The following is a 26,153-nucleotide window of genomic DNA, read 5'->3' as shown; positions in this document are numbered from 1 at the left end:
ATTGGGGGGTCAGTGGGAAAAATGACCCCTATACTTGGTGGGCAGTGGAAAGCATGCTGTCCATACAGTGTTGATCAGAATGCTACCTTTATGGACAGCTAAAATAATTATTGGTGTCCTAAAACTGGCTCTGACAACTAGAATTGGCCCCAGAACTATGCAGACATCATCAAACGGGAGGCCAATCAGCCCCAGTTCAAGGAATCTCTAGTTCCATGGAACCCTGGTTAAGAATGGCTGGTTTAGGCAATCGACCCTCTGGTGTTACAGGCTCTGTCCCCTTTGCTTGACCCATAACCATTTAACAAAATAAATTCCTCCTTTGCAGGTCCACCAAAGGGTACAATAGTGAGGCACTTTCTAAAAGAAGCTCATGTGAATATACCAATTAGACGTTTTCCATTGGTGATGGTATGTGTGAAGGTACAATCTACATTGTATTCAGGCCTTCCTGAGATCCAGGCCTGTGGTGCTTCAGCAGGTCATGATCTAAGGATTTTCTTTCTCATATGTTTTGGTAAATTATTTAATGATTATTATGTCACATATTACTTGATAGATAAATGTAAAATATGAACCCAAAGGGCTCTGACAAGAGGCTTTGCTAATACAATGACCTACTCAGATCACATTCTGCCCCTTTTCATTATAGACACACTCTTGTAGAAAAAAAATAGTCCTTTACTGGAGGGGATATGACCAGTTGTGACAGAGATGCTCTAAATTCACACACTGGACAGTTTTTGAAGAGGCACATGAGTGGAGGAGCGTAGACCAGTCTAGCCTCCCATTAGGACGTTCCTCCCCCTGTGGTTCAAAGAGAATTAACTTGTCTGCAGTTAATTTTTTGCATATTAGCTGCCATCAGCAAACTGGAGGCTACCTTATGGCAAGGTACTGATGACATCACAGTGAGATCCGGAGAATTATGGGCGGATGTTTTAAAGAATAAGGGGAGGTTACTGAGGCTTACCGCTATGTCTAACTACACTGCACAGAGCTGACTGCTACAGTATAGAATAAAGAGCTTTCTCTTGCTCTGAGGAGAATATCACTCACAGTCTATACAGACAACCATTGCTCTAGTAGTCAGGAGCTGGGGAACGCAGGTACAAAAGCACAATAATGATAGTGAGAGTTGCAAGTGCTGAGCTGGTTATATTAAAGAGTCGCGCTGTCTTAGCATCTTCTACAGCTCCACTGAGGTCGTTCAACAGTTTCTTGTCCCTGACCTGCAGGATGCAAAAATAAAATCAGTTAGTAGCATATAATGTTACATTTGAATAGCAAGAGCAAATGTTTGCCTTTAAAGGCTAAGTTCACCTTAAAAAAAAAATAATAATTATGAGCCGAAATTTCTGGCCGCTTTTTCTTCACTTCATAGCACATCTTCTTCTCAAATAATGCTAAAGGGTCATAAATTGGACCCATTTACGATTATGTCAGGCACTCGACAGGGATGTTCACTTTCACTTCTATTATTTCTAATAGCTATCGAAACGCTGGCTATAGCAATACGTAATGATTCTGATATCCTAGGTGTGCTAAGCTGGGATTGCTCCCATAAATGCGCTCTGTTCACAGATGATATATTGCTTTATATTACTTCCCCTCATATGACCCTACCAAACCTACTCCATTTATTAAAATGCTTTGAGAAGATTTAAGGGTTATCGGTTAACTGGGAAAAATCTGAAGCTTTGAACGTCAACTTAGCAGATTCTGTAATACAACATTTGCGCTCCCAATAGTCTTTCGCCTCGCAACAGGTTTGGCTGCCCTACCTGGGTATTAAGCTTACCCCTCAAATATCGATGCTTTATAAAGCTAATGATCCGGCAATTTCTAGTCAACTTCTTGTGGATGTACAGACATAGACTGATATGTCTCTTTCCTGGATGAAAAGAATTGCATCAGTTAAAATTAAAGTCTTACCTAAATTGTTGTATTACTTTTGTACCTTAACAATAGCGGTTGTTGGAAGCGATCTGCAAATTTCAAGCAAAAATCTTCAAATTTATTTGGGCGACTAAGGGTAGCACCCACTGTGATGTATGCTCCAAAGGACTTGGGAGGTCTGGGAGTTCCAGACTTCCAAAAATATTATTTGGCGGCACAGTTAACACAAATGTGCCAAACACACTCTTGCTATTATTGGCCGGATTGGGTATCTTTGAAAGCCCTAGCTGGCTCCCCCACACCTATAGAGCTGGTGCTTTGGCTCCCTTCCAGACATCGGGAAGCTTTGAACCCGACCCTTCCCACTTCATAGGTTTATGGGACAATTCCTGTATCCCAGTTGCTCCACTCTTTAACAATCTCTTGTTCCCAACAGGCCTTTCATACAGTTTCAGTGATGGATAGACAAGGGATTATATCGGATAGGCCAATTTATTGATCGTAAGGGCATACACTCCTCATTGTATTTTTTGCAGCATCTAGAAATGCCACCCTCAGAAAGTTTTACATTTACAACAAATTCTACATTACTTACATTCTCTTCAAAAATAGAGTGCTGACTTTGCCACACAAACGATATTTGAGAATAGATGTTTACAAAATACTTTGCAATGCGGGTGTATTTCAGTGCTGTATAAACTATCCGTTGCCCCATCCTCTAAATTGTCCTACCAACTGGTGTAGGAGAAAGACCTAATTAAGACCCTGATGAAGCAGACTGGCTAACCTAGAATGTTTCCAGGTGTTTTAACCTTATGCTGTGGGGGTTGTGGACAAGTGGGGACTCCCTTCTATGTCTTGTGGACATGCCCTAAGGTTAGAAGGTGTTGGGGACGTGTCCACCCATTGATATACTCGGTCACAATAGTTAATATTGTTAGGGATGCCCGGATCACGCTGTTGACTATGCCAGTAGATGACATACTGAGACAAATGCAAATCTTTAAATGTTCAAATGTTAAAAATCAATAAAAACTATTGGAACAGAAAAATATAATAATAAATGCACATGTTTTTGCAGGTTAAAAGTGCATTTGTTATATTTTTCACAGAATATTACACAGCAATCAGTAGATCGCAGATGCAAAATCAAGCTCCTGCAAACTCTCCCTCTAACTTTGCATCTGTACCTCTGCGCGGACCTTCAGTTACAAAGCTGAAGGAATAGTGAATGGAATCTGAGGATGCTCATTAGCATCCTTGCAATCCATTGAGAACTACAAGACATCTGCCGCAGTGGAAGACAAGACTTGTAGTTTCCTCATTCACAGATCTCTGTCAATGAATGATGTGACTGTGTGAGCTGAGCCCCACACAACCGCACCAATTTTAAAATCTGACAGCTGGTGTGGGTAGAGGAATCCCCACTCAATGTCACAGGAGGGTGGGGTGAGGGGGGGGGGGGCGAGGGAGAGGTGCTTAATAGTAAGATCTTATATATTATATCCTAAATATGGTATTAAACCCAAAAGTAAACATATAATATATTGCAGCTTACCAATTCTTAGATGTGATGGCTGCATTCCTTTTATTTTTTTAGGTGCTAGCATAGGTAGGCAAATTTAGTTATTTTTACTGCTGTAGCCAGTGGTGCTGATTTGATTATTTTGGTCTGTTTTTGGCCCTGCAGCTGCAGGCTTGCCTGTCTCCCTCTGTCTTTCCTGAAATCTTTGGAACATAGTGGGTGGAGAAAGTAGAGACTGGGCAGACCTGGTATATGGCTTCACTCAATCTCTGGTCGGGAGAATGACCAGCAGGGGGCTGAGAGGTGTTTATAGGGTGTGGAGAGTAAAGCAGCAGGGTCCTTTGCCTGCTGGAGAGTGACCCAGCCTGGAAGTAGTGTTAAAGTTCCAGGGCTCTGGAAAGCTGCATGGAGTTCTGGATGATTCTGGCTTACCAAGGAGCTGAAGGGTCACCACCAAGTGGCAGGAACAACCAAGCAACGTCCAAAGAGGATCTCATCAAGAGGCTCATGGTGCAGTTAACTGACTCTTGCCATTTTTCCACTTTTTGCTAGAGGGACTGTGCCAGATCTGATGGCCAGGGTTGCTTCCATGGTGGGAGTGCCCTGTGCTGAATTGTTTGCTATTTTCTATATAGGATACCTTTTTTTACCACAATTAACCATTTGCTAGGGAGTGTCCTCCTTTTCACTGTGGGAAGGACTGAGTGAAACTTTGCGCACCTGGCTAAAAAATACTGTGACAGACTGTTTGCACCAAATTGGGATCAGAAACTGGGTTAAAAAGCGGGACCAGTATAGGTTCTGTGCTACATATGGGGGCTCGTCAGTGGGATCCCTGAATGCAAGTGGCTGTTACTATTAGCAGCCAGAAAATCCACAGCCAGTAGCAAAAGTTTACTTTTAACAACTAACTTATTATGGAAGGATTTGCAGGTAAATGAAACTTTGTTGCCACCTGGGTTAAACAGCAGGACCAGTATAGAGTCTGCACTACACTTTTTTATTTACCTGGTGATCTGGCCAGTAAGTCTGTTGTTTTTCAAAAGAAAAAGCTCTGCTGCAGATGTAGCAGTGGATGAGACAAACCACTAACCGCTGACAGGGGTGCTTACAATGATCAGCATTTATTTACTTATTTAAAGTTGCTGTAACTACTTAAAAAGTGTGAGCTGGAGTTTGGCTTCAGCTTGTTAATATATCTAAATCTGCTAATCCATCTAACACTCCCCTCCACTCAGACTGACAATGCTGCAGTCCAAAGATGTCCCTGTGCTCCTTTATCCAGGCGGGGGCAGAGGAGGTGTGTTATTGGCCAGATCACCAGGTGAAAACAGAGGGAAAAAGCCTAAAAAAGAAAACCCATGCAGACACCACATCTAATGATTGGTAAGCTGCAATATATTATATTTTTTGGCTTTTGGTTTAATACTGCTTTAATGTTTTATGGATAGTGGATGATATGGTAGAAATGCAGTTATCCCCTGACTTCCTATACCTACCTTTTGAACAGCCTAATGCCTTGAACAACATAGTTGGTCAACTCAAATAATCACAATAAAGTTTGTTTTTTAACATCTGAAAGTTGAACTCCAGGCATGCAGCCAAATATACAGTTGAATACATACTGTATATGAAACCATCTGAGAAGTTACCAGTACTTCTAATAAAGGAGACATATAGCTGAAGCTCTTTTGGCCATACTTCTTCTGTGGGTCACAGGAGGGCACTTAGTTCTGTGACCCAGATTCACCTGAAGTGTTGACTAAAGACCAGCTGAGTGATCAGTGGTCTTTGATCGCACAGTTCATGGCGTAGAGCCGGTGTAACGTTAAAAAACCTTACCCCGTGGAGAAACCATACCGTCGTCACTTCCGGTCTGAAACAGCTGAGCAGCGCAGCAGTGCGCATGCTCAGAGCCCCGGATACGTAAATGAACATGAAAGAATTTGACAAGTGCGCATGCTCGGTGGGCATGAAATTCTCACGGCACTGTGTCTAATGTAATACTTGCGGCGGGTACATTAAAACACTTCGGCTGCAACATCGATCATCTCCTCTGCTATCGCTGTAACTTCCCTCATCTCCGGTAATAAATATAAAAGCGGCGGCGGGAGTATGAGATGTAAATGTGACGGCGATCGCGGCTCCGTGATCCGCTTTTATATTTATTACCGGAGATGAGGGCAGTGACAGGGCGAAGAGCGGAGATGATTTATGTTGCAGATAAGCTGTTTTAATGTAAGCGCCGCAAGTTTAACTACCGTGAGAAATCCATACCCTCCGTAGCTGAACCGGAAGTGACGAGGGTATGGTTTTCTCACGGGTATGGATTTTTCACGGAACACCGGCAAGGGACAGATGCAGCATGGGATCCATGCAAGATTCTTGGTATTTACGAAATAATTTGCCTAGGCCTGAAAACTAGGAAGTAACTGAAGAAATTTAAAAACAAAATAATGTAAAACAAGTAAATGTGATATTCTTTCATATCTATTTACTAATGCTAGCAGCATAATGAGAGTGAAATTTCACTTTAAAGTGGTTCTAAAGGCAGAAGGTTTTTTTATCTTAATGCATTCTATGCATTGGGATAATAAACCTTCTGTGTGCAGCAGCCCCCCTAATACTTACCTGAGCCCCATCTGGATATGGCTTTCCAGGATTCTCCCTCCTGATTGGCTGAGACACAGCAGCAGGCGCCATTGGCTCCCACTGCTGTCAACCAAAGTCAGTGAGCCAATGAGAAGAGAGAGGGGGTGTGGCCGAGCCGTAGCCTCATGTCTGAATGGACACACAGAGCAGCGGCTCAGGTCGGGTGCCCCCATAGCAAGCGGCAGCCAGGAGCCCCGAAGAGGGACCCAAGAAGATGAGGATTTGGGCTGCTCTGTGCAAAACCAACTGCACAGAGCAGGTAAGTATAACATGTTTGTTTGTTTTTTAATTTTAAAAAACAAGACTTTAGTATCACTTTAGGCTCCGTTCACATGTAGGCGTTTTGGGGCGTTTTTGGGGAGTTTTTCTGCTCTAGGATCAGCTCTCAAAACGCCCAACAAGACAAATCCTATTCATTTCAATGGGCCCTGTTCACATCTGAGCAATTTGTCGCTGTGAGCAAAACGCCCAACGCTCAAAAAAGTACATGAGCTTCTTTTTGGGCAGATTACAGGTGTTTTCCATTGGTCTCTATTCAATCTAAAAACGCCTGCAGAAAAAACGCCTGTAAAAAAACGCTTGTAAATCGCAGTAAAAATCTTGGTAAAATTGCGGTAAAAATCGCGGTAAAAACGCGTGAAAACGCTACGCTCAGGTGTGAATGTAGCCTTAAGCTTTAAAGCAGTTGCTTAAACAAAATATAAAAAAAACACCCAGAAAAAAATGCTTAAAAACTTCCAGCCAGATATTTGTGTTTTACTAGTTAGATCCCTTTTTACGCATCTCTACACAGTTGCTGAGATCAAATCTTGTCTGTTGTTTAGCGGCTGATGCTACATTGTTACAAAGGAGAAAGGGAAAGGCTAAAAGGAACATAGATTGTGTTAGAATTAAGCTGTTAGTGTCCAGTAGGATAACAGAAGTGCCAATGTGTCAATTATGGTGCATTGTATTTTTTATTTATTTTTATTTTATTGGATTTAAGTTCTCTTGGCTACAGCGTGGTGTGAAGTGATGGACTGCATCACATTGCGCTGCATACAGTACTTTTTTTCAGTGCACACCACTGCAATGTGATGGGGTGAACCAGACAGTTTGGAGACAAGACATTTTGTATTGTGTGGGACCAGTGTTGCCAACTGTCTGTATTTTTACTGGCAGCCAGTAAAAAAATGGGCACTTTTCCAGTAAATTCCAGCGACAGGAAAAGGTTGCCAGTAAAAAATATGGCTTTAACGCTCTGCCAAAACCATTGCAGTGCCTGCTACAGTGTGCTCGGGCCACACCGGGCTGGTCTAGCAGAGGCGGGGCCTGAGCATGTCATGTGATGTCATGGTGCAAGGGAGCTGACCAGAGTGGCCGGAGCAGAGTGGCCGGAGCCACGTATGCGGGACTGTGGGACTGAAGCAAGGCAAGATGGAAGCGGGACTGTCAGTGCTGTTTGGGCTGGAGTGGACTGAAAGAAACACCTGGCGTGAAGAGAGAGATTGTCACTGTGACTCAGGAGGTACCATGTCATGTCGGTGTGGTGTCATCACCTGTGCTGCTGCATACTGCTGTGAGTGTCACTGTGACAGCCCATTGGGCGCCTTCCCATTCTAATTTCTTGCCCTCCTGAGTCCTGTACCTGAGCTACTTACTTACTATATTGAAAATAAAATAAGAAATATATTTTTTTACTTTAACCACTTACCGCATACTAACGTAGGTCTACGTCGGTAAACTTTGCGGTAGTGTACCGGGATGATGCCTCTAGCTAGAGACACCATCCCGGTACCGTGGTTTGAAGCCGACGGTTGGCTTTCCGTCGGTACCAACCGATGCGGCTCGGGAGCCGCTCTATCGGTACCCGGGGGGCGGGAGGGGACGTCCCCCCCCCTCCCGCCGCCTTCCGTGGCTTTGCTCGGGGCTCCCGTCCCACCGGGAGCCCCGAGCACCCAGCTGGCGCGTCCGCCGGCTGGATGGAGTCCCGATGAATGCCGGAAACGGCATCGATCGGGTCTCCGTTGACGTAACCCGGAGGCGGCGTCCATGACGTCACTTCCGGGTTACTGTGCTGCAAAAGGCGGCAAATTTGAAAATCGGCTGTATGCAAAAACGTCGTTTTTGGCGTTTTGCATACAGGGAAGTGTAGTGGAGGGGTCTAGGGTCTTTTAGACCCTTGATCCCTCCATAAAGTGTACCTGTCACACATATTGCTGTCACAAGGGATGTTTACATTGCTTGTGACAGCAATAAAAGTGATCAGATTTTTTTTTTTTTTAAAACTGTAATAAAGTTAAAAAAATAAATAAAATAAATGGGAAAAAAAATAAAAAATTTAGCCGCCCCCGTCACCATTAGCTCGCGCACAAAAAAAAACGTATACGCAAGTCGAGCCGCAAATGAAATCGCTGTTCAAACCACACATGTGAGGTATCGCCGCGATCGCCAGAGCGTGAGCAATAATTTTAAAAAAAGAGCTATACTCAAACTCTAAACTGGTAACCGTTAAATAAATTTAAAACGTCGCAGATTGAGATCTCTATTGACCGTAGTTTGTCGCCATCCCACGGGGGGGCGCAATTTTAAACCGTAACATGTTGGGTATCTATTTACTCGGCGTGACATGTTCTTTCACAATATACAAAAAAAATGGGCTAACTTTACTGTTTAGTATTTTTTAAATGCAGTGAAATGTGATTTTTCAAAATTTTTCCAAAAAAATGGCGCTTTAAAGACCGCTGCGCAAATACCGCGTGACATAAATTATTGCAATGACCGACATTTTATTCTCCAGAGTCTTTGCTAAAATAATATATATAATGTTTGGGGGTTCTAAGTAGTTTTCTAGGAAAAAATACTGGTTTTAACGTGTGAACAAAAAGTGTCCGAAATAGGGCTGGGGCTTAAGTGGTTAATATCTACCTTATAGAACATTGCCAATTGCTTATTGCACTTAATTTTATGCTTTATTTACTGAAATCTGCACTTAAAACTGTAATTCTGTAATTTTTGGAAATGCTAGTAAAAACTTGTCTGTGCCAGTAAATTTTGGGTGTCGTGTTAGTAAATTTCAGTCTGGTAAGTTGGCAACACTGGGACGGCACTGGAATAGGAATGTGGTGATCTCTTAGCGCAGAAGTTCTCAACTTAGAGCTAACAACATGTAATAGTGGGGCAATGACGTGTTGAGAAGACCACAGAAAACCAAAGTGAATTATAATGCCAATGCTGTCTTACTAATCAATATTTGCTGCGGACATTTACAGTATGATATATGGAACTACATTGAACTACAAAGAAATGTAGAAGCCCAAACAAGTTTTAATAGCACAAATATTATTTATGTGTATGCAGTACAGTTTCCAAACACCTTCCAAAGTTTTTGGTAAAGGGAAAACTATTTTGAAATTGGTTTAACCTCATTTAAATTCTTGTGCGACTAAGTATTGGATTGTCCATCATTTTAAAGAGTGCCTTGATTGGAAAAGGTTGAGAGACTCTACACCATTATTCTAATCAGAAAGAAACTCACCCTGTGAATTACCTTTGTATTACCAAAAGGTCTATACACTTTTGGGAGTAAACTAGAGCAATGATGACTCTGTGATGATAACCTTTGCTGTTCAGTCCAGACTGAATCCAATTATTATTGCACTGAGGTATTTAAATCAGGAGAATTATTATTGTAGTATAGTTTATCAAAAGGCAAAATTTAAACAAATGTAACTAGCGTGGTCCTACGCATTTCCTCATCTGAGACTGTGACAGACCCAACCGGGGCAGGGGCTTTTGGAGGGTACTATGGGCTAAGCCTTCTATCCACTGATTATGGCCAATTGAGGAGATCAGGGATTTTGCCCGGTTATCCCGATCAGAGCATGGGTAAGAGTCAGGTCTGAAAACGCTTTGACTGCCCGGGAGTATCTACTGGGATTATGTGGACAGAAAGTCACCAGAATAGTGGTGCATATGCAGGCACCTTGTATCCGACAGATTGAGCAAATGCACCTTCACCAGGCAGGGATATTTCACATTTTAACACTTTGAGATTATAAATTCTGTTTGCACTTTAGCTAGTGTCGTCTAGTTCTTGGGTTCAATTCTTAGCTATAATACCTTCTTCCAGGAGGAAGCATTGTTTGGAGGAGGCACCCAGGCAGGGTGCGAGGCAGTCCGTCACATTTCCTGCAGTCTGGAACATCCAGACCCCCACCAGGATCTGAGGTCCGGATAGCAGAAGAGGAGAGGTACAGATTGCAGCCGCCATGGAAGAGGAAGGCAGCGAGAGATGCATGTGCAGCGCAGGTGACCAGTATCAGTGTAGGTCCTGCTGGGATGGTATAATTCCATCTTCTGGTAACTCTAGAAGGAACCACTAGACCACGAGCAGCGCCACCAGGGAAAAATTCTCCCTTCCATCCAGGAAAGGTACTGGTCGCAGTACAAAGTGCGGATGCTGTTATTGAGGGAACAACTGTACAATTATGTAGCCCAAGTGTGCCCTTAGACAGTGGACAACAATGGTAGGCTTTGGCTACATTGGCCTGGGGCTGTTGTACAGGAGGCTATCAGAGGACCCTGACTTAAGAAATGATCTGGAGTGGCATTTGGAAGAAATCCTGAATTACAGAGACTGAATGCTTAACATCTTAGAAGTGGGCACAGGAAGAATTGGAGGTTCTAGCTGTTCAGAATTGGGAGCTGGAGATTGCCTACAGACAGCTAGACTCTGCTTAGCAGCTGAGACTAACTTTGCCCACCTCCACCCACAGTTATTCAAGTGGAGCTATTATGGCAGATTCAGTGTTCACTTACTTTGACAAACCTGTTTATGCACAGAACGAGCTTGGATGGAGGAATGTGTTTGTGCAGCAACCGAATGAAGGAAGAGGAGATGGAGCAATCGGCTCATCTCCCCAATGCCAGTTCCACAGTCCAGGAGAGGAGTAAACAGTCCTCTCTCAGCATCTGATCTACAGTCTGGGAGCAGAGGAAGCTGTCCCCCCCCCCAACAGTTAGCCAGAGTGGATGATGCGGAGTCCCCAGCAGAAACACTGGCATCAGCGCAGAGTGACACAAACCTCTGCACAGCACCGACAAAGACTCCAGAGCTCCAGAGAGCCGGGCAGGTAGCCCCTCTACCCAGCGACAGGCTGCTGTAGTAAAGCCTCTACTCTCAGCTGAATTGCTGGCAAAAGGGCAGAGTGCTGCTGGCCTCTGTCTAGCACCTAAAGGGCCTCCATGACTCCAGGGAGTCAGGGCAGTCAGCCCCTCTCCTCAGCAGCAGACCGAGCCCCAGAAAGGTAAAGACCTCCTAGCTGAAGAGCTGGCAGCCAGACAGAGAGTCCATGACCTCTGCCCCACAACTATCAATGGCAACTCTTCCATGCAGCCAAGAATGGACATGTCACATACCTTGTGGCTAAACCTGACATGCAGAGGGAGGCCTCTCGTATAGCCCCAGCTCAGGGACCACTCAGGGAGTCACTGTTGTGACACTGGCTGCAAGAGCGCAGTGAGGTATGAGTTCCTGTGTAGTCTTCCACTGGAAGTAGTGATGCATAGCAGGTGCATCGCCAGAGTTAGCCGGATAGCTGGAACAGCAGATGACAGCAGGAACAGCAGACCCTGGGCTGGTAGACCTTAGGCAGCGGCTGGTAGCAGGTGCAGAGAGACTGGGGGCCCACATTAGAGTAAGCTCCAGTAGGAGCTAGGCAAGTGTAAGCAGGGCAAATGAAAAATAAATTGTCAGGGTACAGGCAGAGCTTGGTAACACGAGCTTAGGCAGATGAGTAGAAGGCAGAGCAAAGTACAGAGAGAAGCTAAGGTCCAGGCAGGTAGCGTTCAAGCGAAGTCAGGAGCAATCCGGGTCAAACACAGAAGTCAGCAGAATCAGATACAGGAACACAGTTACAGCTGCAGATCAGACAGCAATGGACTAGTGCAACTGCTGCACTTACTGTATTAAGGCCACTTTGCGCCAGTTTCAATGGCGAATGCGCATAGGCGTGCACGCATGCACAGCAAGACAGGCACCCACAGGGCTGCACCTACGTATTTTCAGGTGCTTCAGAACTCCAGCTGCACTAAACCCGCATGTTCCTGACAGGAGGTGATGTGGACTGACTATGTGGGTTCACTCTGCCAGACCTACACAGGTTCAGACCAGTTGGAGGTCTGGGGCCTGTTTAGTCTACCTTTGAGGGGGGAGAAATATGACAAACCCAACCGGGATAGGGGCTTTGGGAGGGGACTATGAGCTAGCCTTCTATACACTGATTATTGCCCATGGAGAAGACTGTGGATTTTGTATGCTTCTCCCAGTCAGAGCATGGGAAAAAAACAGGTCCTGAAACCCTTTGACTGGCCAGGAGTATCTACCAAGATTATGCCAGGAAGTCCCCAGAACAGTGGTGCGTCTGCAGGAACATTGTTTTGGACAGATCGTGCAGACGCACTTTCACTCTATTCCTTATCTTGCCCAGCTGCTCCTCAAGAGCTGCATAATGCAGCATTTGCCCATATAACAGACTGCACTTGAAGATTTCACATTTGAACACTTCGAGATTATAAATTCCTCTTTGCACCTTAAATAGTGTCGTCTAGTTCTTGGGTGCAATTCTCAGCTATAATAACTTGTTCCTGGAGGAAGCACTGTTTGGCGGAGGCACCCAGGGAGTCAGTCACAGAGACTTTTACAGAGAGCTGTACCCTGAAGAAGTCTTAGATGACGAAACATTTAAGGCAGGGTCAGTTACATGTTCCGGTTTTAGAAGAGAAAGCTTGGTGGTCACAGTGCCCCAGGGAGAGACAGGCACTGAGATAAGGAATGAGTACAATAGGGCTGGATGCACTTTGCAAGTGTGAGTGCAATAATTTTTTATGTTTTTAACATTTTTTTTAAAACTATACTGCACTCTGAATTTCTATTTATGTAAAGTATATGATCTGAGAGCGCTGGAAATTTGATCCAATCTGAACAGCTGAGATTACCATCACGGATTCATCATTACCATAGGATGCTGCTTTTCGTAATAGAGGTCATTAATAGGGTGTGTCTTTCTGATTTGAGAATCAAAGGTGAGAGAAAATAGTTGCTTGAGAAGCACAACAAAGTAATGTATGAAAAAAGTTTAAAAAACGTTGTCCGAGTAGTAAATTTGTTTTAGAGTATCGCAGTTGGAGAATATGGACATACACAGTATATTATTGCTGGGTAATTATATTGTTTTGTGTTATATATTGGCTTTTTTTTTATACATTTATATAGGAAATGTGTATTGTTTTAATTTGGAACACATCAAAGGGTTTTATACTGTACTGTACATGCTTATTTTTTATTTTTTTATTACATCGGTTAGATTCACTTAACATGATTGAAAGTGTAGCAACTCTATAAGTTTGTAGAGAGAGAAGTAAAGTATAAAGTTTAAAATTTTTTGAAAAAAAAAATATAAAGTTTAAGCCCTGGTTCACACTTATGCGATGCGGAAAACACAGCGAATCCTGTGCGTTTATCACATGGCATCCATGCAGTCTGCTGCAGGTGTCAATGTTAGATTAAGCCACTCTGAAACAGATCGCAAAACGCAGTGTGATTGCCAGAATTGGATGTGTTCACACCCATGCGATGCAATTCAAGTGTGGAAAAAAAAGGGTCCTGCACCGTTTTGACGCCGATGCGATTTGAGCCATGCAAAATGTATGGCCCAAATTGCACTGCACAGACATCGCATGTGATGTGCACAGGTGGGGTCTGAATCGCACAAGTGTGAACCCAGGCTAAACAGTTCTGTTTATATCAGGGCTTCTATATACTCCCTAATCATTTTTGACATTGTATTAACCTTCACTGTCAGAAAAAAAACACAAGTCAAATTGTGTTATTAGCCCATCAAAGTCCATTTAAAATCATGGATTTCTGTTTGATTATTAAAAAAAAAAAAAAAATGTTAGACTCAGATTTTAGTTTCTTAGCATTCAAGGTGATCTTGTGCTACCCTTCAGAGGGCAGAACAAAAGATTCACTCGGTTTCCCTTCCCCCCCTTTTCTTTTGGTTCCCTGCTGATCTGTTGGCTGTGGGTTGCGAGAAATTCCCAATAGCTCTGAGTATAGGACAGCATGTGACTCAATTTTTGGCTTCTTTTCCTCCCTCCTGGTGGAGGAACTGAGTGGAGGGAGAGCCAAGGATGAGCATGTGAGAATAATTGAACCTATTACTTTGGGCAAAGCAAAGATTCACTTTAGCACAGTGGGCACTCTGCACCATTTCCCCCCCATGATTGACACGACTGTCCAATCTCTTGCCAATTTTGGATTACATTTTGTGCTTCAAAAAAATGAGTTATTACTGGTACCTGGTGATCATTTGCAGAACATACTCACCTTCAGAGAATAGGCCAGTGCAATGAAGCCCAGGCAGCAGAAGTTCAGGTAGACAAAATTGAAGATGGACCATAAGTAATAGTCGTTCACTTCGGTGGTTTCTGGGGAAATCTCTATGACTGTAATTGGATGCCCACTTTTCACTGTGGCCACAGACACTGTGCCGGGGGCATACTTGCACTTCTTCTTTTCACGCTCCAGCGTGTGCTTGCACTGTGGTGGAGGCCATGTTCCTTCTGTTTTGTAGGACTTATTATCCATATCTTTTCAAAGGAGGAGATAACTTTTTGTGTGTTTGATACACCAAACAGGAGAGGAAACCCAACTCAAAGCCAAAGATTCACGACGAGGAGCAGATAGGCTAAAGACAGAGAGTGAAAGGTAGAAAGAGAAAGTAAGACAGGAAAAAACTGCTCTGGACTAAATTAATGTAAATGTGGCAAATACATCATTTTAATTTATTTAGTACATTTTCCCTACTCTACTATTTATTATGGTGGCGTTAGACATAAAGGAATGTACATAATTAAATGAGTGCTCCAAAACAATAAGGTGTAAACACCCTTCTCCTGCGCTTGGAATCCAAGCCCCCCGACCACACTCCCCACTGGACTCACAACTGGCGTCTCAAATGGCTTAGGTCTTGCTGCCCATAACGGACTGGGGTAGTCCACCGGTACTAGAGGCAAAGAAAAACAAAGAAAGGGCGCACCGACCTAGCGCATTATCCTCATTAACAGGCTTTATTCATACAACATTCAAAAATGGCTACTCACAAACATAGGTGAAAATAGATCATATCGAGCTCAGTTGCTCAAATGTCAGGGATAGTCCATAAATTCGTCCATATCCAATAAGATGACGGCTGGTGCGTTTTCGAGGGTTAACCTCTTCCTCAGAGCCACAACAGTGGCTCTGAGGAAGAGGTTAACCCTCAAAACGCGTCAGCCGTCATCTTATCGGATATGGACGAATTTATGGACTATTCCTGACATTTGAGCAACTGAGCTCGATATGATCTATTTTCACCTATGTTTGTGAGTAGCCATTTTTAAATGTTGTATACATAATTAAATGAGCAATGGCCAACTGCTTGGTGCCCCTCTTTTTTTTTCACCAGAGTTATAGTTTTAGATGAACCTGGTGTATTCAGGGGTAAGATAGTACATTCTGTGTAGTCTTAGATCCTAATGTATGGAATTTGGCTTTTCTTACCCATAAGGTATATGTCATCTGTGACTGGATGTTTAACATTTGATTTAAAGACGGACTTGTTTGTTACAGGAATCATAAAAATACTGCCAACTAAACTGACTAGTGGCAAGTTTTTCTCCCCAGATAAAGCTGCATTAATTGCTGGAGGTGGGTCAAATAGACAAACATGCTTAAGGCCCAGTTCACACTGGTGCGACATATGCTCCGACTTTGGGAGCAAGTCGCATGACGTGTATAAATCAATGGTTCCCTATGAGAGCCCTCCTAACTGGTCTGACACAAGTCGTCTGACTTTGAAAAAGGTTCCTGCACTACTTTGGTCTGACTTCAGCCAATTCAATTTCATTGACGTCGGATCATCATCTCAACTGATCCTACTTGTGGCATGCAATTTGTGCTCTGAGGGACTCAAAGGGAAACCCCACGCCAAAATTTAAAAAAAAAATGGCGTGGGGTTTTCCCCCTAATACCATACAAGGCTCTCTGAGTTTGGTATGGATCTTGAGGGGAAACCCCTCACCAAAATAAAAAAAAAATCCCCCCCCCACAATACATACCAGACCATTATCCAAGCATGCAGCCTGACAGGTTAGGGAGGGGGGGGGGGAATGAGTGAGCCCCCCATAGACCATACCAGGCCACATGCCCTCAACATAGGGGGGTGGGTGCTCTGTGCCACCCAACCCAAAGCACCTTGCCCCATGTTGATGGGGACAAGAGCCTCTTCCCGACAACCCTGGGTGGTAGTTGTGGGGGTCTGGGGGCAGGGGGCTTATCAGAATCTGGAATACCCCAGATCCCAACCTCCCTATGGGAAGGAGTATGGGGTACATTGCATGGTTTTGGGGGGGGCAACACTGTTTTTTTTTTTTATATGGGGTTACCTCCTCAAGATCCATATCAGACTCAAAGGGCCTGGTAATGTTGGATCAAAGTCGGATCCCATTCAATGAAGTCGCATGGAAGTAGGCCATGAAATCGTAGGGCAAATTCAGGCCGGAATCTTCCAACTTCCATGTTGGAGCAGTGTGAACCCAGCCTAAACCAAAAACATTACAGGTAACAATACAAAATAAAATTACAAAATCAAGTATTCAAAATAGTTACTTGCAGTGTTTTTCCTTTCTATAAATTACTCCAGGAAAATAATACCCCTCATTTTTTGCATGTCACAGCCCTCACCTATTCTGGGAATGTCTAAAGCCTGGTAAACATGGGCCAAATTTCAGCCGGTTCAACAGAAACCATCCGACATTCGACCTGTGTGTACATCAGCCTCTCCTCCAGAAGCCAACCGAATGGCTAGCTTTTGTCGATTGGGCATGCTTGAAAACCAGCATCTGATTGGCATCCGATCAGTGCTGGCAATCAATGGCTGCAAGCGCTGTCAGGTGTGTTCTGGCAGGGGGGGGCAGTCCCCCTGTCAGAACACAATAGCTCATTGGGGAGATCGCTGTACTAGCATTGAATAGTTAGTACAGTGAGCAGGGCCGGCCTTAGGTGATCAGGCGCCCTGTGCCAGCTAATCCCGTGGCGCACTTTTTTGCACTTTATTTGACTTTTCTTTTTTATGATCACTAATAACTTAGCCCCCCTTACATAAGAGCCCCCCTTACATCAGAGACCCCCACACAAAGCCCCCCTTAAATCAGAGACCCCTGACACAGAGCCCCCTTACATCAGAGACTCCACACACAGAGCCCCCCTCACATCAGAGACCCCCAACACAAAGCCCCCCTCACATCAGAGACCCCCGACACAAAGCCCCCCTTGCATCAGAGACCCCCCACACAAAGCCCCCCTCACATCAGAGACCCCCGACCCAAAGCCCCCCTCACATCAGAGACCCCCCACACAGAGCCCCCCTTACATCAGAGACCCACGACACAAAGCCCCCCTCACATCAGAGACCCCCGACACAAAGCCCCCCTTATATCAGAGACCCCCCACACAGAGCCCCCCTCACATCAGAGACCCCCCACACAGAGCCCCCCTTACATCAGAGACCCCCGACACAAAGCCCCCCTCACATCAGAGACCCCCGACACAAAGCCCCCCTTATATCAGAGACCCCCCACACAGAGCCCCCTCACATCAGAGACCCCCCACACAGAGCCCCCCTTACATCAGAGACCCCCGACCCAAAGCCCCCCTTACATCAGAGACCCCCGACACAAAGCCCCCCTCACATCAGAGACCCCCGACCCAAAGCCCCCCTCACATCAGAGACCCCCCACACAGAGCCCCCCTCACATCAGAGACCCCAGACACAAAGCCCCCCTCACATCAGAGACCCTCCACACAAAGCCCCCCTTACATCAGACCCCCCCCTCCCCACGGAGCCCCGCACATCAGAGACCCCCTTACACAAAGCCCCCCTCCCCACAGAGCCCCCCACATCAGAGAGCCCCCCTTACATCACAGACCCCCCACAAAAAGCCCCCCCCCCACACAGAGCCCCCCCACACACATAGCTTCCCACATCAGAGAGCCCCCCCTTACATCACAGACCCCCACACATAGCCCCCCTCACACAGAGCCCCCCCACACACATAGAGCCCTCCCTTACATCACAGACCCCCCCCCCCCCTTACATTTTTTGAAGGAGAGAGATGTCACTTACTTTACTTTGTCTGCAGCTTTTTTTTTTCTTTAAACTTCCCGCCCACACATCCCAGGGAGTGTGGGTGGGCGGGAGGAGGAGAAGGGGTGGGGCGAGGAGGAGCTAACGATCTCTCCTCCCTCCCTGCACTGACGCCAGAGGAGAGATCGTCAGCTCCTCCTCGCCCCGCCCCTTCTCCTCCTCCCGCCCGCCCACACTCCCGGGGATGTGTGGGCACTGGGCAGGAAGTCAGCGTGGATTCCGTGGAAGGATCGGAGGCTGAGCTGTGTGAGAGATACACAGCTCGCCTCACTGCAACAATAGGTGATCGAGGCACGGCTGCACAGCGGGAGGTAAGCGGCGGCCGCGGCCTGTGTTAACCCTGTCCAGGCCGCAGTCGCCGCTCACCTCCCGCTGTGCAGCCGTGCCTCGATCACCTATTGTTGCACCTATTGTTGCAGTGAGGCGAGCTGTGTATCTCTCACACAGCTCAGCCTGATCCTCTGCGAGCTGTGATGGCCGCACGGCGCCCTTGTTGCCCATGGCGCAGCTCGCAAACCCAAAGGCCGGCCCTGACAGTGAGCTCCTCCATTTTTTTTCATTCAGGCGGGCTGAACGCAAAAAAAAAGTTACAGTGTGTACAAGGCATGACTACTGTATCTTTGCTGGGCCAGCCACTCACCTCACTTCTCTACGTAACCTTTTATGTAGCTGCTGGGGAGGAACAAATTGAATGATAAAGTGTTCCATAGGTGTGCGCAGCCTATTGCATAAGGTAGTGCACCCCAAAGTGCAAACATACATGCCTTTCTCTGCAGTCTCAGGTGCACTGCACAGTGAATGAATGGGAAGTTCTCTGTGCTGAATGGCTTCCTGTTCATTCACAAACCGAAGCATAGAGAACACAGTTTACTATGCTCCAGTTATGAATGAACACAGTGAGTGAGTGTGTTCATTTAGAAAAGGACTGTGCTGGTAAATTATATATTCTCCTATTCTCCATCCTGAAACATCCCCCGCACTAGCTGGGGGGAGAGGGGGGAAGACAGCAGCACTTTGGGGTGGGCAACACGAGGAAGCCCAGGCAGTAGGGGGAATCAGCACCTCACATAGTGATAAGGGTGACCGTGTGCCCAGGCAAACCTGGCACACCCCCTGTGCCAATGGAGTGTTATTTGAGGGACAACTTTGAGTTTGCTGGGGCTGCAGACATCACACCTAAAATTGACAAGTCCAGCAGCAGTCTCTGGCTTTTTAGATGTCTACACAAGGGAGGCTTGTATGGGTAAATAACACCCATAAAATACGATAAATGCACTTAGAGGAAGATTTTTGTTGAAATGAATGGTCCAATGACAGGGTCTATTTAAAGAATACATTCAAGATTATTAATGTACCAGTTAGAGAAAAAAAAACGATTTCACCAGTTGGAATTAATAATACCAATTGACTATCCCATATCAATGGTCAAGGTCAGCTTGCCAGGACCAGTCTTTCTCAAACAGGATTTCTGCAGAGGTTAAAAGGGGCTCCTTGAAATGTGACCAGTGGTGTATAAATTTCCTTCCGCTAATGCCTACATAGTTCCAGTACCAATATCAGTTGAAAAAGGCCATGTTGTGGTACCAGTAGAGCCTTAAGTCTCTTCTGCCACCAATGAAATGGGTCCACCAGCATAAGGAGGCGCTGGGCTGATCATCACTATAACAGGCATTCTTCCCACTGATCGCCAATGTAATGGGTGTTTTCCCACACTGATCACCAATATAAGTAGTCACTTCTTTCACTGAGCACCAAAGTAAAGGGGTACCACACTGACCACCAATATGTGGGGGACATTTCTCCTATGACTGTGACTTTTCGGGGGGCCGACAATAACAACATCAACATAAATAGGCTCTACATTGGCCTCTAATCTAAGAGGGGATTTCTTCACTGACTACAAAATATAAGGGGTATATCGTCAATCACCCACAATGCACAGCCATTTATCCAGTGGCCACCAGTGTAGTTGGATGCTACATTTTTCACTCTCTGTGCTTAGTTTTTGACCATTATTTTTTTTTTTCTTCATGATTATTACTGTAAATCATTTTGTAGTTTTCTGCTCTGTGTGTCAAACACATTAGGTACTCCACATTGCTTTCTGAATTATCTGTGATTTTATTTACAGCTCACTAATATCCTAATCAATATTATATTTCAAAAATAGTAAAATAATGACAGTGTGTGTATGTGTATATACTGTACACATACAGTAACTCACAAAAGTGAGTACACCCCTGACATTTTTGTAAATATTTTATTCTATCTTTTCATGTGACAACACTGAAGAAATTACACTTTGCTGCAATATAAAGTAGTGAGTGTACAGCTTGTAGAACCGTGTAAATTTGCTGTCCCCTCATAATAACTCAACACACAGCCATTAATGTCTAAAGCGCTGGCAACAAAAGTGAGTACACCCCTAAGTCAAAATGTCTAAATTTGGCCCAAAGTGTCAATATTTTGTGTAGACACCATTATTTTCCAGCACTGCCTTAACCCACTTGGACATGGAGTTCATCTGAGCTGCCACTGCAGTCCTCTTCCACTCATCTAAGATGACATCACGGAGCTGGTGGATGTTGGAGACCTTGCGCTCTTCCATCTTTCATTTGAGGATGCTCCACAGATGCTCAATAGGGTTTAGGTCTGGAGACATGCTTTGCCAGTCCATCACCTTTACCCTCAGCTTCTTTAGCAAGGCAGTGGTTGTCTTGGAGGTGTTTGGGGTTGTTATCATGTTGGAATACTGCCCTGCAGCCCGGTCTCTGAAGGGAGGGGATCATGCTCTGCTTCAGTATGTTACAGTACATGTTGGTATTCATGGTTCCCTCAATGAACTGAAGTTTCCCAGTGCCGGCAGCACTCATGACACTCCCACCCCCATGCTTGATTGTTGGCAGGACACACTTGTCTTTGTAAGCCTCATCTGGTTGCTGCCACACATGCTTGACACCATATGAACTAAATACCCTTATCTTGGTCACATCAGACACAAGGGACATGGTTCCAGTAATCCATGTCCTTAGTCTACTTGTCTTCAGCAAACTGTTTACGAGCTTTCTTGTGCATCATCTTTGGAGGGGCTTCTATCTGGGACGACAGCCATGCAGACCAATTTGTGTGCGGCTTATGGTCTGAGCACTGACAGGCTGACCCCCCACTCCTTCAACCTCTGCAGCAATGCTGGCAGCAGTCATACGTCTATTTCCCAAAGACAAACTCTGGATATGAGGCTGAGCACATGCACTCAACTTCTTTGATCGACCATTGCGAAGCCTGTTCTGAGTGGAACCTGTCCTGTGAAACCGCTGTATGGTCTTGGCCACCGTGCTGCAGCTCAATTTCAGGGTCTTGGCAATCTTCTTATAGCCTAGGTCATCTTAATGTAGAGCAACAATTCTTTCTTTCAGATCCCCAGAGAGTTCTTTGCCATGAGATGCCATGTTGAACTTCCAGTGACCAGTATGAGAAAGTGAGAGCAGTAACACCAAATGTAACACACCTGCTCCCCATTCACACCTAAGACCTTGTAATACTAACGAGTCACATGACTCCGGGGAGGGAAAATGGCAAATTGAGACCAATTTGGACATTTTCACTTAGGGGTGTACTCACTTTTGTTGCCAGCGGTTTAGACATTATTGTCTGTGTGTTGATTTATTTTGAGGGGACAGCAAATTTACACTGTTATACAAGCTGTACACTCACTACTTTACATTGTAGCAAAGTGTAATTTCTTCAGTGTTGTCACATGAAAAGATAGAATAAAATATTTACAAAAATGTGAGGGGTGTACTCACTTCTGTGAGATACTGTGTGTGTGTATATATATATATATATATATATATATATATATATATATATATATATTGTGACAGGAAGTCAGATAAATCTGTGGGTGTTGTCACAGACGGGAGATACATTTCTGCCTTGTTTAGACAATTCACCAATTACTATCAGGTGTCGGCTGCGAAGGTAGCCAGAAAGGTTTAAGGATGTTGGAAAGCTTCAGCTAATCAGAATGAGGCAATTAAGGCCTCTATAAGTTATGCAGAGGATGACTACATCCTGAGGCTTTGTGCATTAAGGAGAGCAGTGAGCTGAGAGACTTCTGAAGGTGAGGTGGTGTTGACTTTCTGTGTGAAAAGAAAACAAAGACTATTGGTTTTCTGCTGTATTACCAGCAGTGTCTGCCCAGCAGTAGGTTGGGACAGACTCCATAGGTAGGTTCCTGTGTTGTAATGGTAGACACCCCAAGTGGCCAGGGTTTATGTTATGTTTGTTTGATTTATGCTGTTTGGATGCTTGCACTTGTTTCCAGCAAATTGGAAGAATAAACCATAGACCGTTGTTTTCAACCACTCCTCGGCTGTCTCTCTGTGTAGCGAACCCACCCAAGGGGTCACCCATACCCGCTACCGAGCCAACCCCTTACAATATATATAAATATATATATATATATATATATATAGTGACAGGAAGTCAGGTAAATCTGTGGATGTTGTCACAGACAGGAGATACACTTCTGCCTGGGTTAGACAATTCACCAATTACTATAGGGTGTCGGCTGAAAAGGTAGCCAGGACGGCTTAAGGAAGTTGAAAGGCCTTCAGCTGTTCGGAATGAGGAAGTTAAGGCCTCTATAATTTGTCCAAAGGAAGTCTAAGGATTGCTGCCTCCTGACGCTGTGTGAGCTGGGGAGAGGAGGACAGTCAGATGTGTGCCCCCTGAAGCTGTGTGAGCATGGGGAAGACCTCCTGGAGCGATGTGCGCTGAGGAGGGTAAAAAGTGTGAAGACTTCTCAAGGTGAGAAAATGAACTATTTCTATGTGGAAGAAATAAATGAACTGTTTGCTATGTGAAGAGACAAGCAAAGGAATGGTTGCTATGTGAAGAGACAAACAAAGGGACATGTTCAATGTGAAGAGGAAAAGGGACATGTTCAATGGACATTTGTTGTGTGAAGAGAAAAAACATGGACTATTGAGTGTCTGCTGTAGGATCAGCAAAGTTTGCCCAACAGTAGGTTGGAGACAGACTCCGTAGGTAGGTTCCTGTATGTGAGAAGGTAGCCGCCCACAGTGGCAAGGATTTATTTTGTGTTTTATTTTTATTTTGATGTTTTTTGAGGCTTGCACTTGTGTGAAGAAAATTGCAAGAATAAACCAAACTGTTGTTTGCAACCACTTCTCGGCTATCTCCCTGTGTAAGCGCACCCCCCCAAGGGGTCATCCATACCCGCCACCGAGCTAATCCCCCACAATATATATATATATATATATATTTACTAGGAGTTCTGTGAGACCATTTAAAAGTATTCACTGACATATGGTGTGCAGTGTAAAATCATTTAACGTTTTCTAGAACAACTTTGCTGTCTTGAGGAGGTCTGTCGCAAATGTTTGTATCACATTATTATTGGTGAAATCATTGGGATCAAAGTTCTGTTAGGTTGGGCTTGCCCCAGAAATGAATGCGTCAATGCACATTGCAATATGTTAAAAGAAAATTGTAATTAGAGACACATGAAAGCTGCCTTTGCTAAGCCCATCTTCTGAAAATGCTAGTTGCCTGGAAGTCATATTGATTCCTTGTTTAAATACTTTGAGTCGCTTAACTGGGACAAGTTTGCGGATAAGGACTTTTGACTTTTGCGATCTCTACATTTGTCTATGACGATGTTGAAGGCAATAAGTCAGAATAACTGCTGGCCAGATTGTCATTTTCAGAAGGAGGTCAGCAGCCCCTGTATTTCCTTTATCGCAGAATTTCAAATATTTTACTCAATTGATTTAAAGGGCAATCTTTAGGTCAATGCACTGTAATGTAAAATAAAGGACTTTTTGATAACACGCTGCAATGAAAGGCATTGGTGTGAACAGATCCTGTTAAACACAGTTGGGGGCCAGACAGTCATTTTCAGAAGGAGATCAGCAGCCCCTCCATTTCCTTTATCGCAGAATTTCAAAGATTTTACTCAATTGATTTAAAGGGTAATCCTTAGGTCAATGCAACGTAATGTAAAATAAAGGACTTTTTGACAACACACTGCAACAAAAGGCATTGGTGTGAACAGGTCCTGTTAAACACAGTTGGGGGCATTATCAAAACTAGAGCAGCCAGAATCCAGAACAGTTGTGCATGGCAACCAATCAGCTTCTGTCTATAACTTGTTCAATTAAGCTTTAGAAATGAAAAATAGCTCCTGATTGGTTGCCATGCAAAGCTGCTCCAGATTCTGTCCGCTTAAATTTTGATACATTCCCTTAAATGTATTTTCCCCATTTTAAACTGCAGCACAATGCATGTCAATGTGGACAAGATATGATTGTGTATGTACAACTTATGCGAGACAGATGGATAAGGTTATATTAGATATACAAGGTCAAGGAGAAAGGCAGCAAGAACTGAAACGTGGTGGACTAAGTGGTTATTAGCGGAAGACACAAGACATGAATATTAATCCTTACATAAAAGCAAATTAATAGTGCATGAAGCGATATCACATGGGCAGACCTCATAGCAGGCAGATAGAAGGAAAAAGACACCTGTTTCTGCTTTGGAACTGTTTTTTGCCTATCTTCTCTTCCTCTGATCTTCTGCTTTTCCTTTATTATTTTTTTCACACCCCTGAATGCCCCCATCTCCCTGTTCTGCAGTGTGATTCTGCAGCAAACATCCATTCATTGTTTTGCTCGGGGCACTGCAGGCGAGATCAGAACTTGTCAATAAGCTGCAGGCTATTGCACTGCGCCCAACACCTTTCAGATCATTGATCCATAGCTAAGAGAGAAATCAACAGCAGTAGGCACCTTATAGCATCCTACTGCATTCAACAGAGTGACAGTAGAGCATCTTCCAGCACCTCCCACTGTACTCTAGTCTGTCACTGCATCAACACATCAGAGTATAGGAGACACAAGCATAGCATCACAGCATCATAGAGCCTGCTGCATTGCATTGGCTGCTCTCAGCTATAATGACATCCTAGGCTGCCCCGTATACAACACGTCCCACACTGTGTCATGGCAATTAAAGCATTGTAAACATCAGAGTGACTCACTGTGCCAGCCGGCGTGAAGAGCCCTGCAGTTGGCGTAGAAGACTGACGCCAAATAGGGACTGATTAATAACTCTGGATAATGAATGAAAGTCAGCACACCACCCGCCTGAATCCCAGGTCTAATTTCTGCACTATCCCTGTGACCCCTGCAGAGTATCACACTGCACCGGTATCATCTTACCTGGTCCTGCAGAGCATCACCAAACAGCTCTGAATGTTTCTGGCTCTCTCTACTCACCCCACAGTGCTCTTGTTAGGACCACTCTGAGCGCCTATCTGTGACAAGTGGGTATCCCCAGGGATGGAGTGCAGAGAACAGCTGCATGACTTAAAACAAGAGACTGTCTGTATCAGTCAGACGGACCACAGAGGAGGAGGCAGAGGGAGGAGGAGAAGAGGGTGTCCAAAGATGCTGGATTGAGAGGAAGGAAAGGAGGAGGAGCGGTAAGGGAGGAATTGTAGAGGGGACAACTATAGCTAGAGCTACAGTCCACATGATTCATGTAAACATCATTAAAAAGGCCATTGTCCTTGGGACTGTGCATGGAATGGGAGGACAGAGGTCGCTTAGAGCAGAAAAGAACTTGGGACACCAAACATTTCATTTTAGTTCAGCATACAATTATAAATAAAACCAAAGCTTACAAAAAATGATTAATCAATAAAACCACAATGCAAATATTCTGTATAATAAAGTGTATTTACAATCTGAAGACATGGTCATCTCTTGGAAAAGATTTAAGTGTCCAGATTATAGATTTTAGAGCATAAAAGAACT

General features: G+C 44.6%; 1 protein-coding gene across 2 annotated transcripts; it reads right to left on the bottom strand.

Moving 5' to 3' along the window:
* Positions 1-216: 216 nt before the first annotated feature.
* Positions 217-25,904, bottom strand: LOC309565706 (interferon-induced transmembrane protein 10-like). Of its 2 annotated transcripts, none has more exons than XM_082270680.1 (3): positions 25,557-25,904; positions 14,448-14,808; positions 217-1,232 (listed from the first exon to the last, which is right to left on the bottom strand). In XM_082270680.1, exons 2-3 carry the CDS (start codon positions 14,706-14,708, stop codon positions 1,083-1,085), a joined length of 411 nt encoding a protein of 136 aa, XP_082126806.1. In that variant the 5' UTR covers positions 14,709-14,808; positions 25,557-25,904; the 3' UTR covers positions 217-1,082. The 2 variants fall into 2 exon arrangements, with proteins under 2 accessions (XP_082126806.1, XP_082126805.1); XM_082270679.1 differs by having other exon boundaries at positions 25,614-25,901.
* Between the last annotated feature and the right edge of the window lie 249 nt (positions 25,905-26,153).

This window comes from Pelophylax lessonae (genome assembly GCF_965119305.1).
Source record: "Pelophylax lessonae genome assembly, chromosome: 10".
NCBI classification, from domain to species: domain Eukaryota; kingdom Metazoa; phylum Chordata; class Amphibia; order Anura; family Ranidae; genus Pelophylax; species Pelophylax lessonae.
This window is presented reverse-complemented; position numbering and strand designations above follow the sequence as displayed.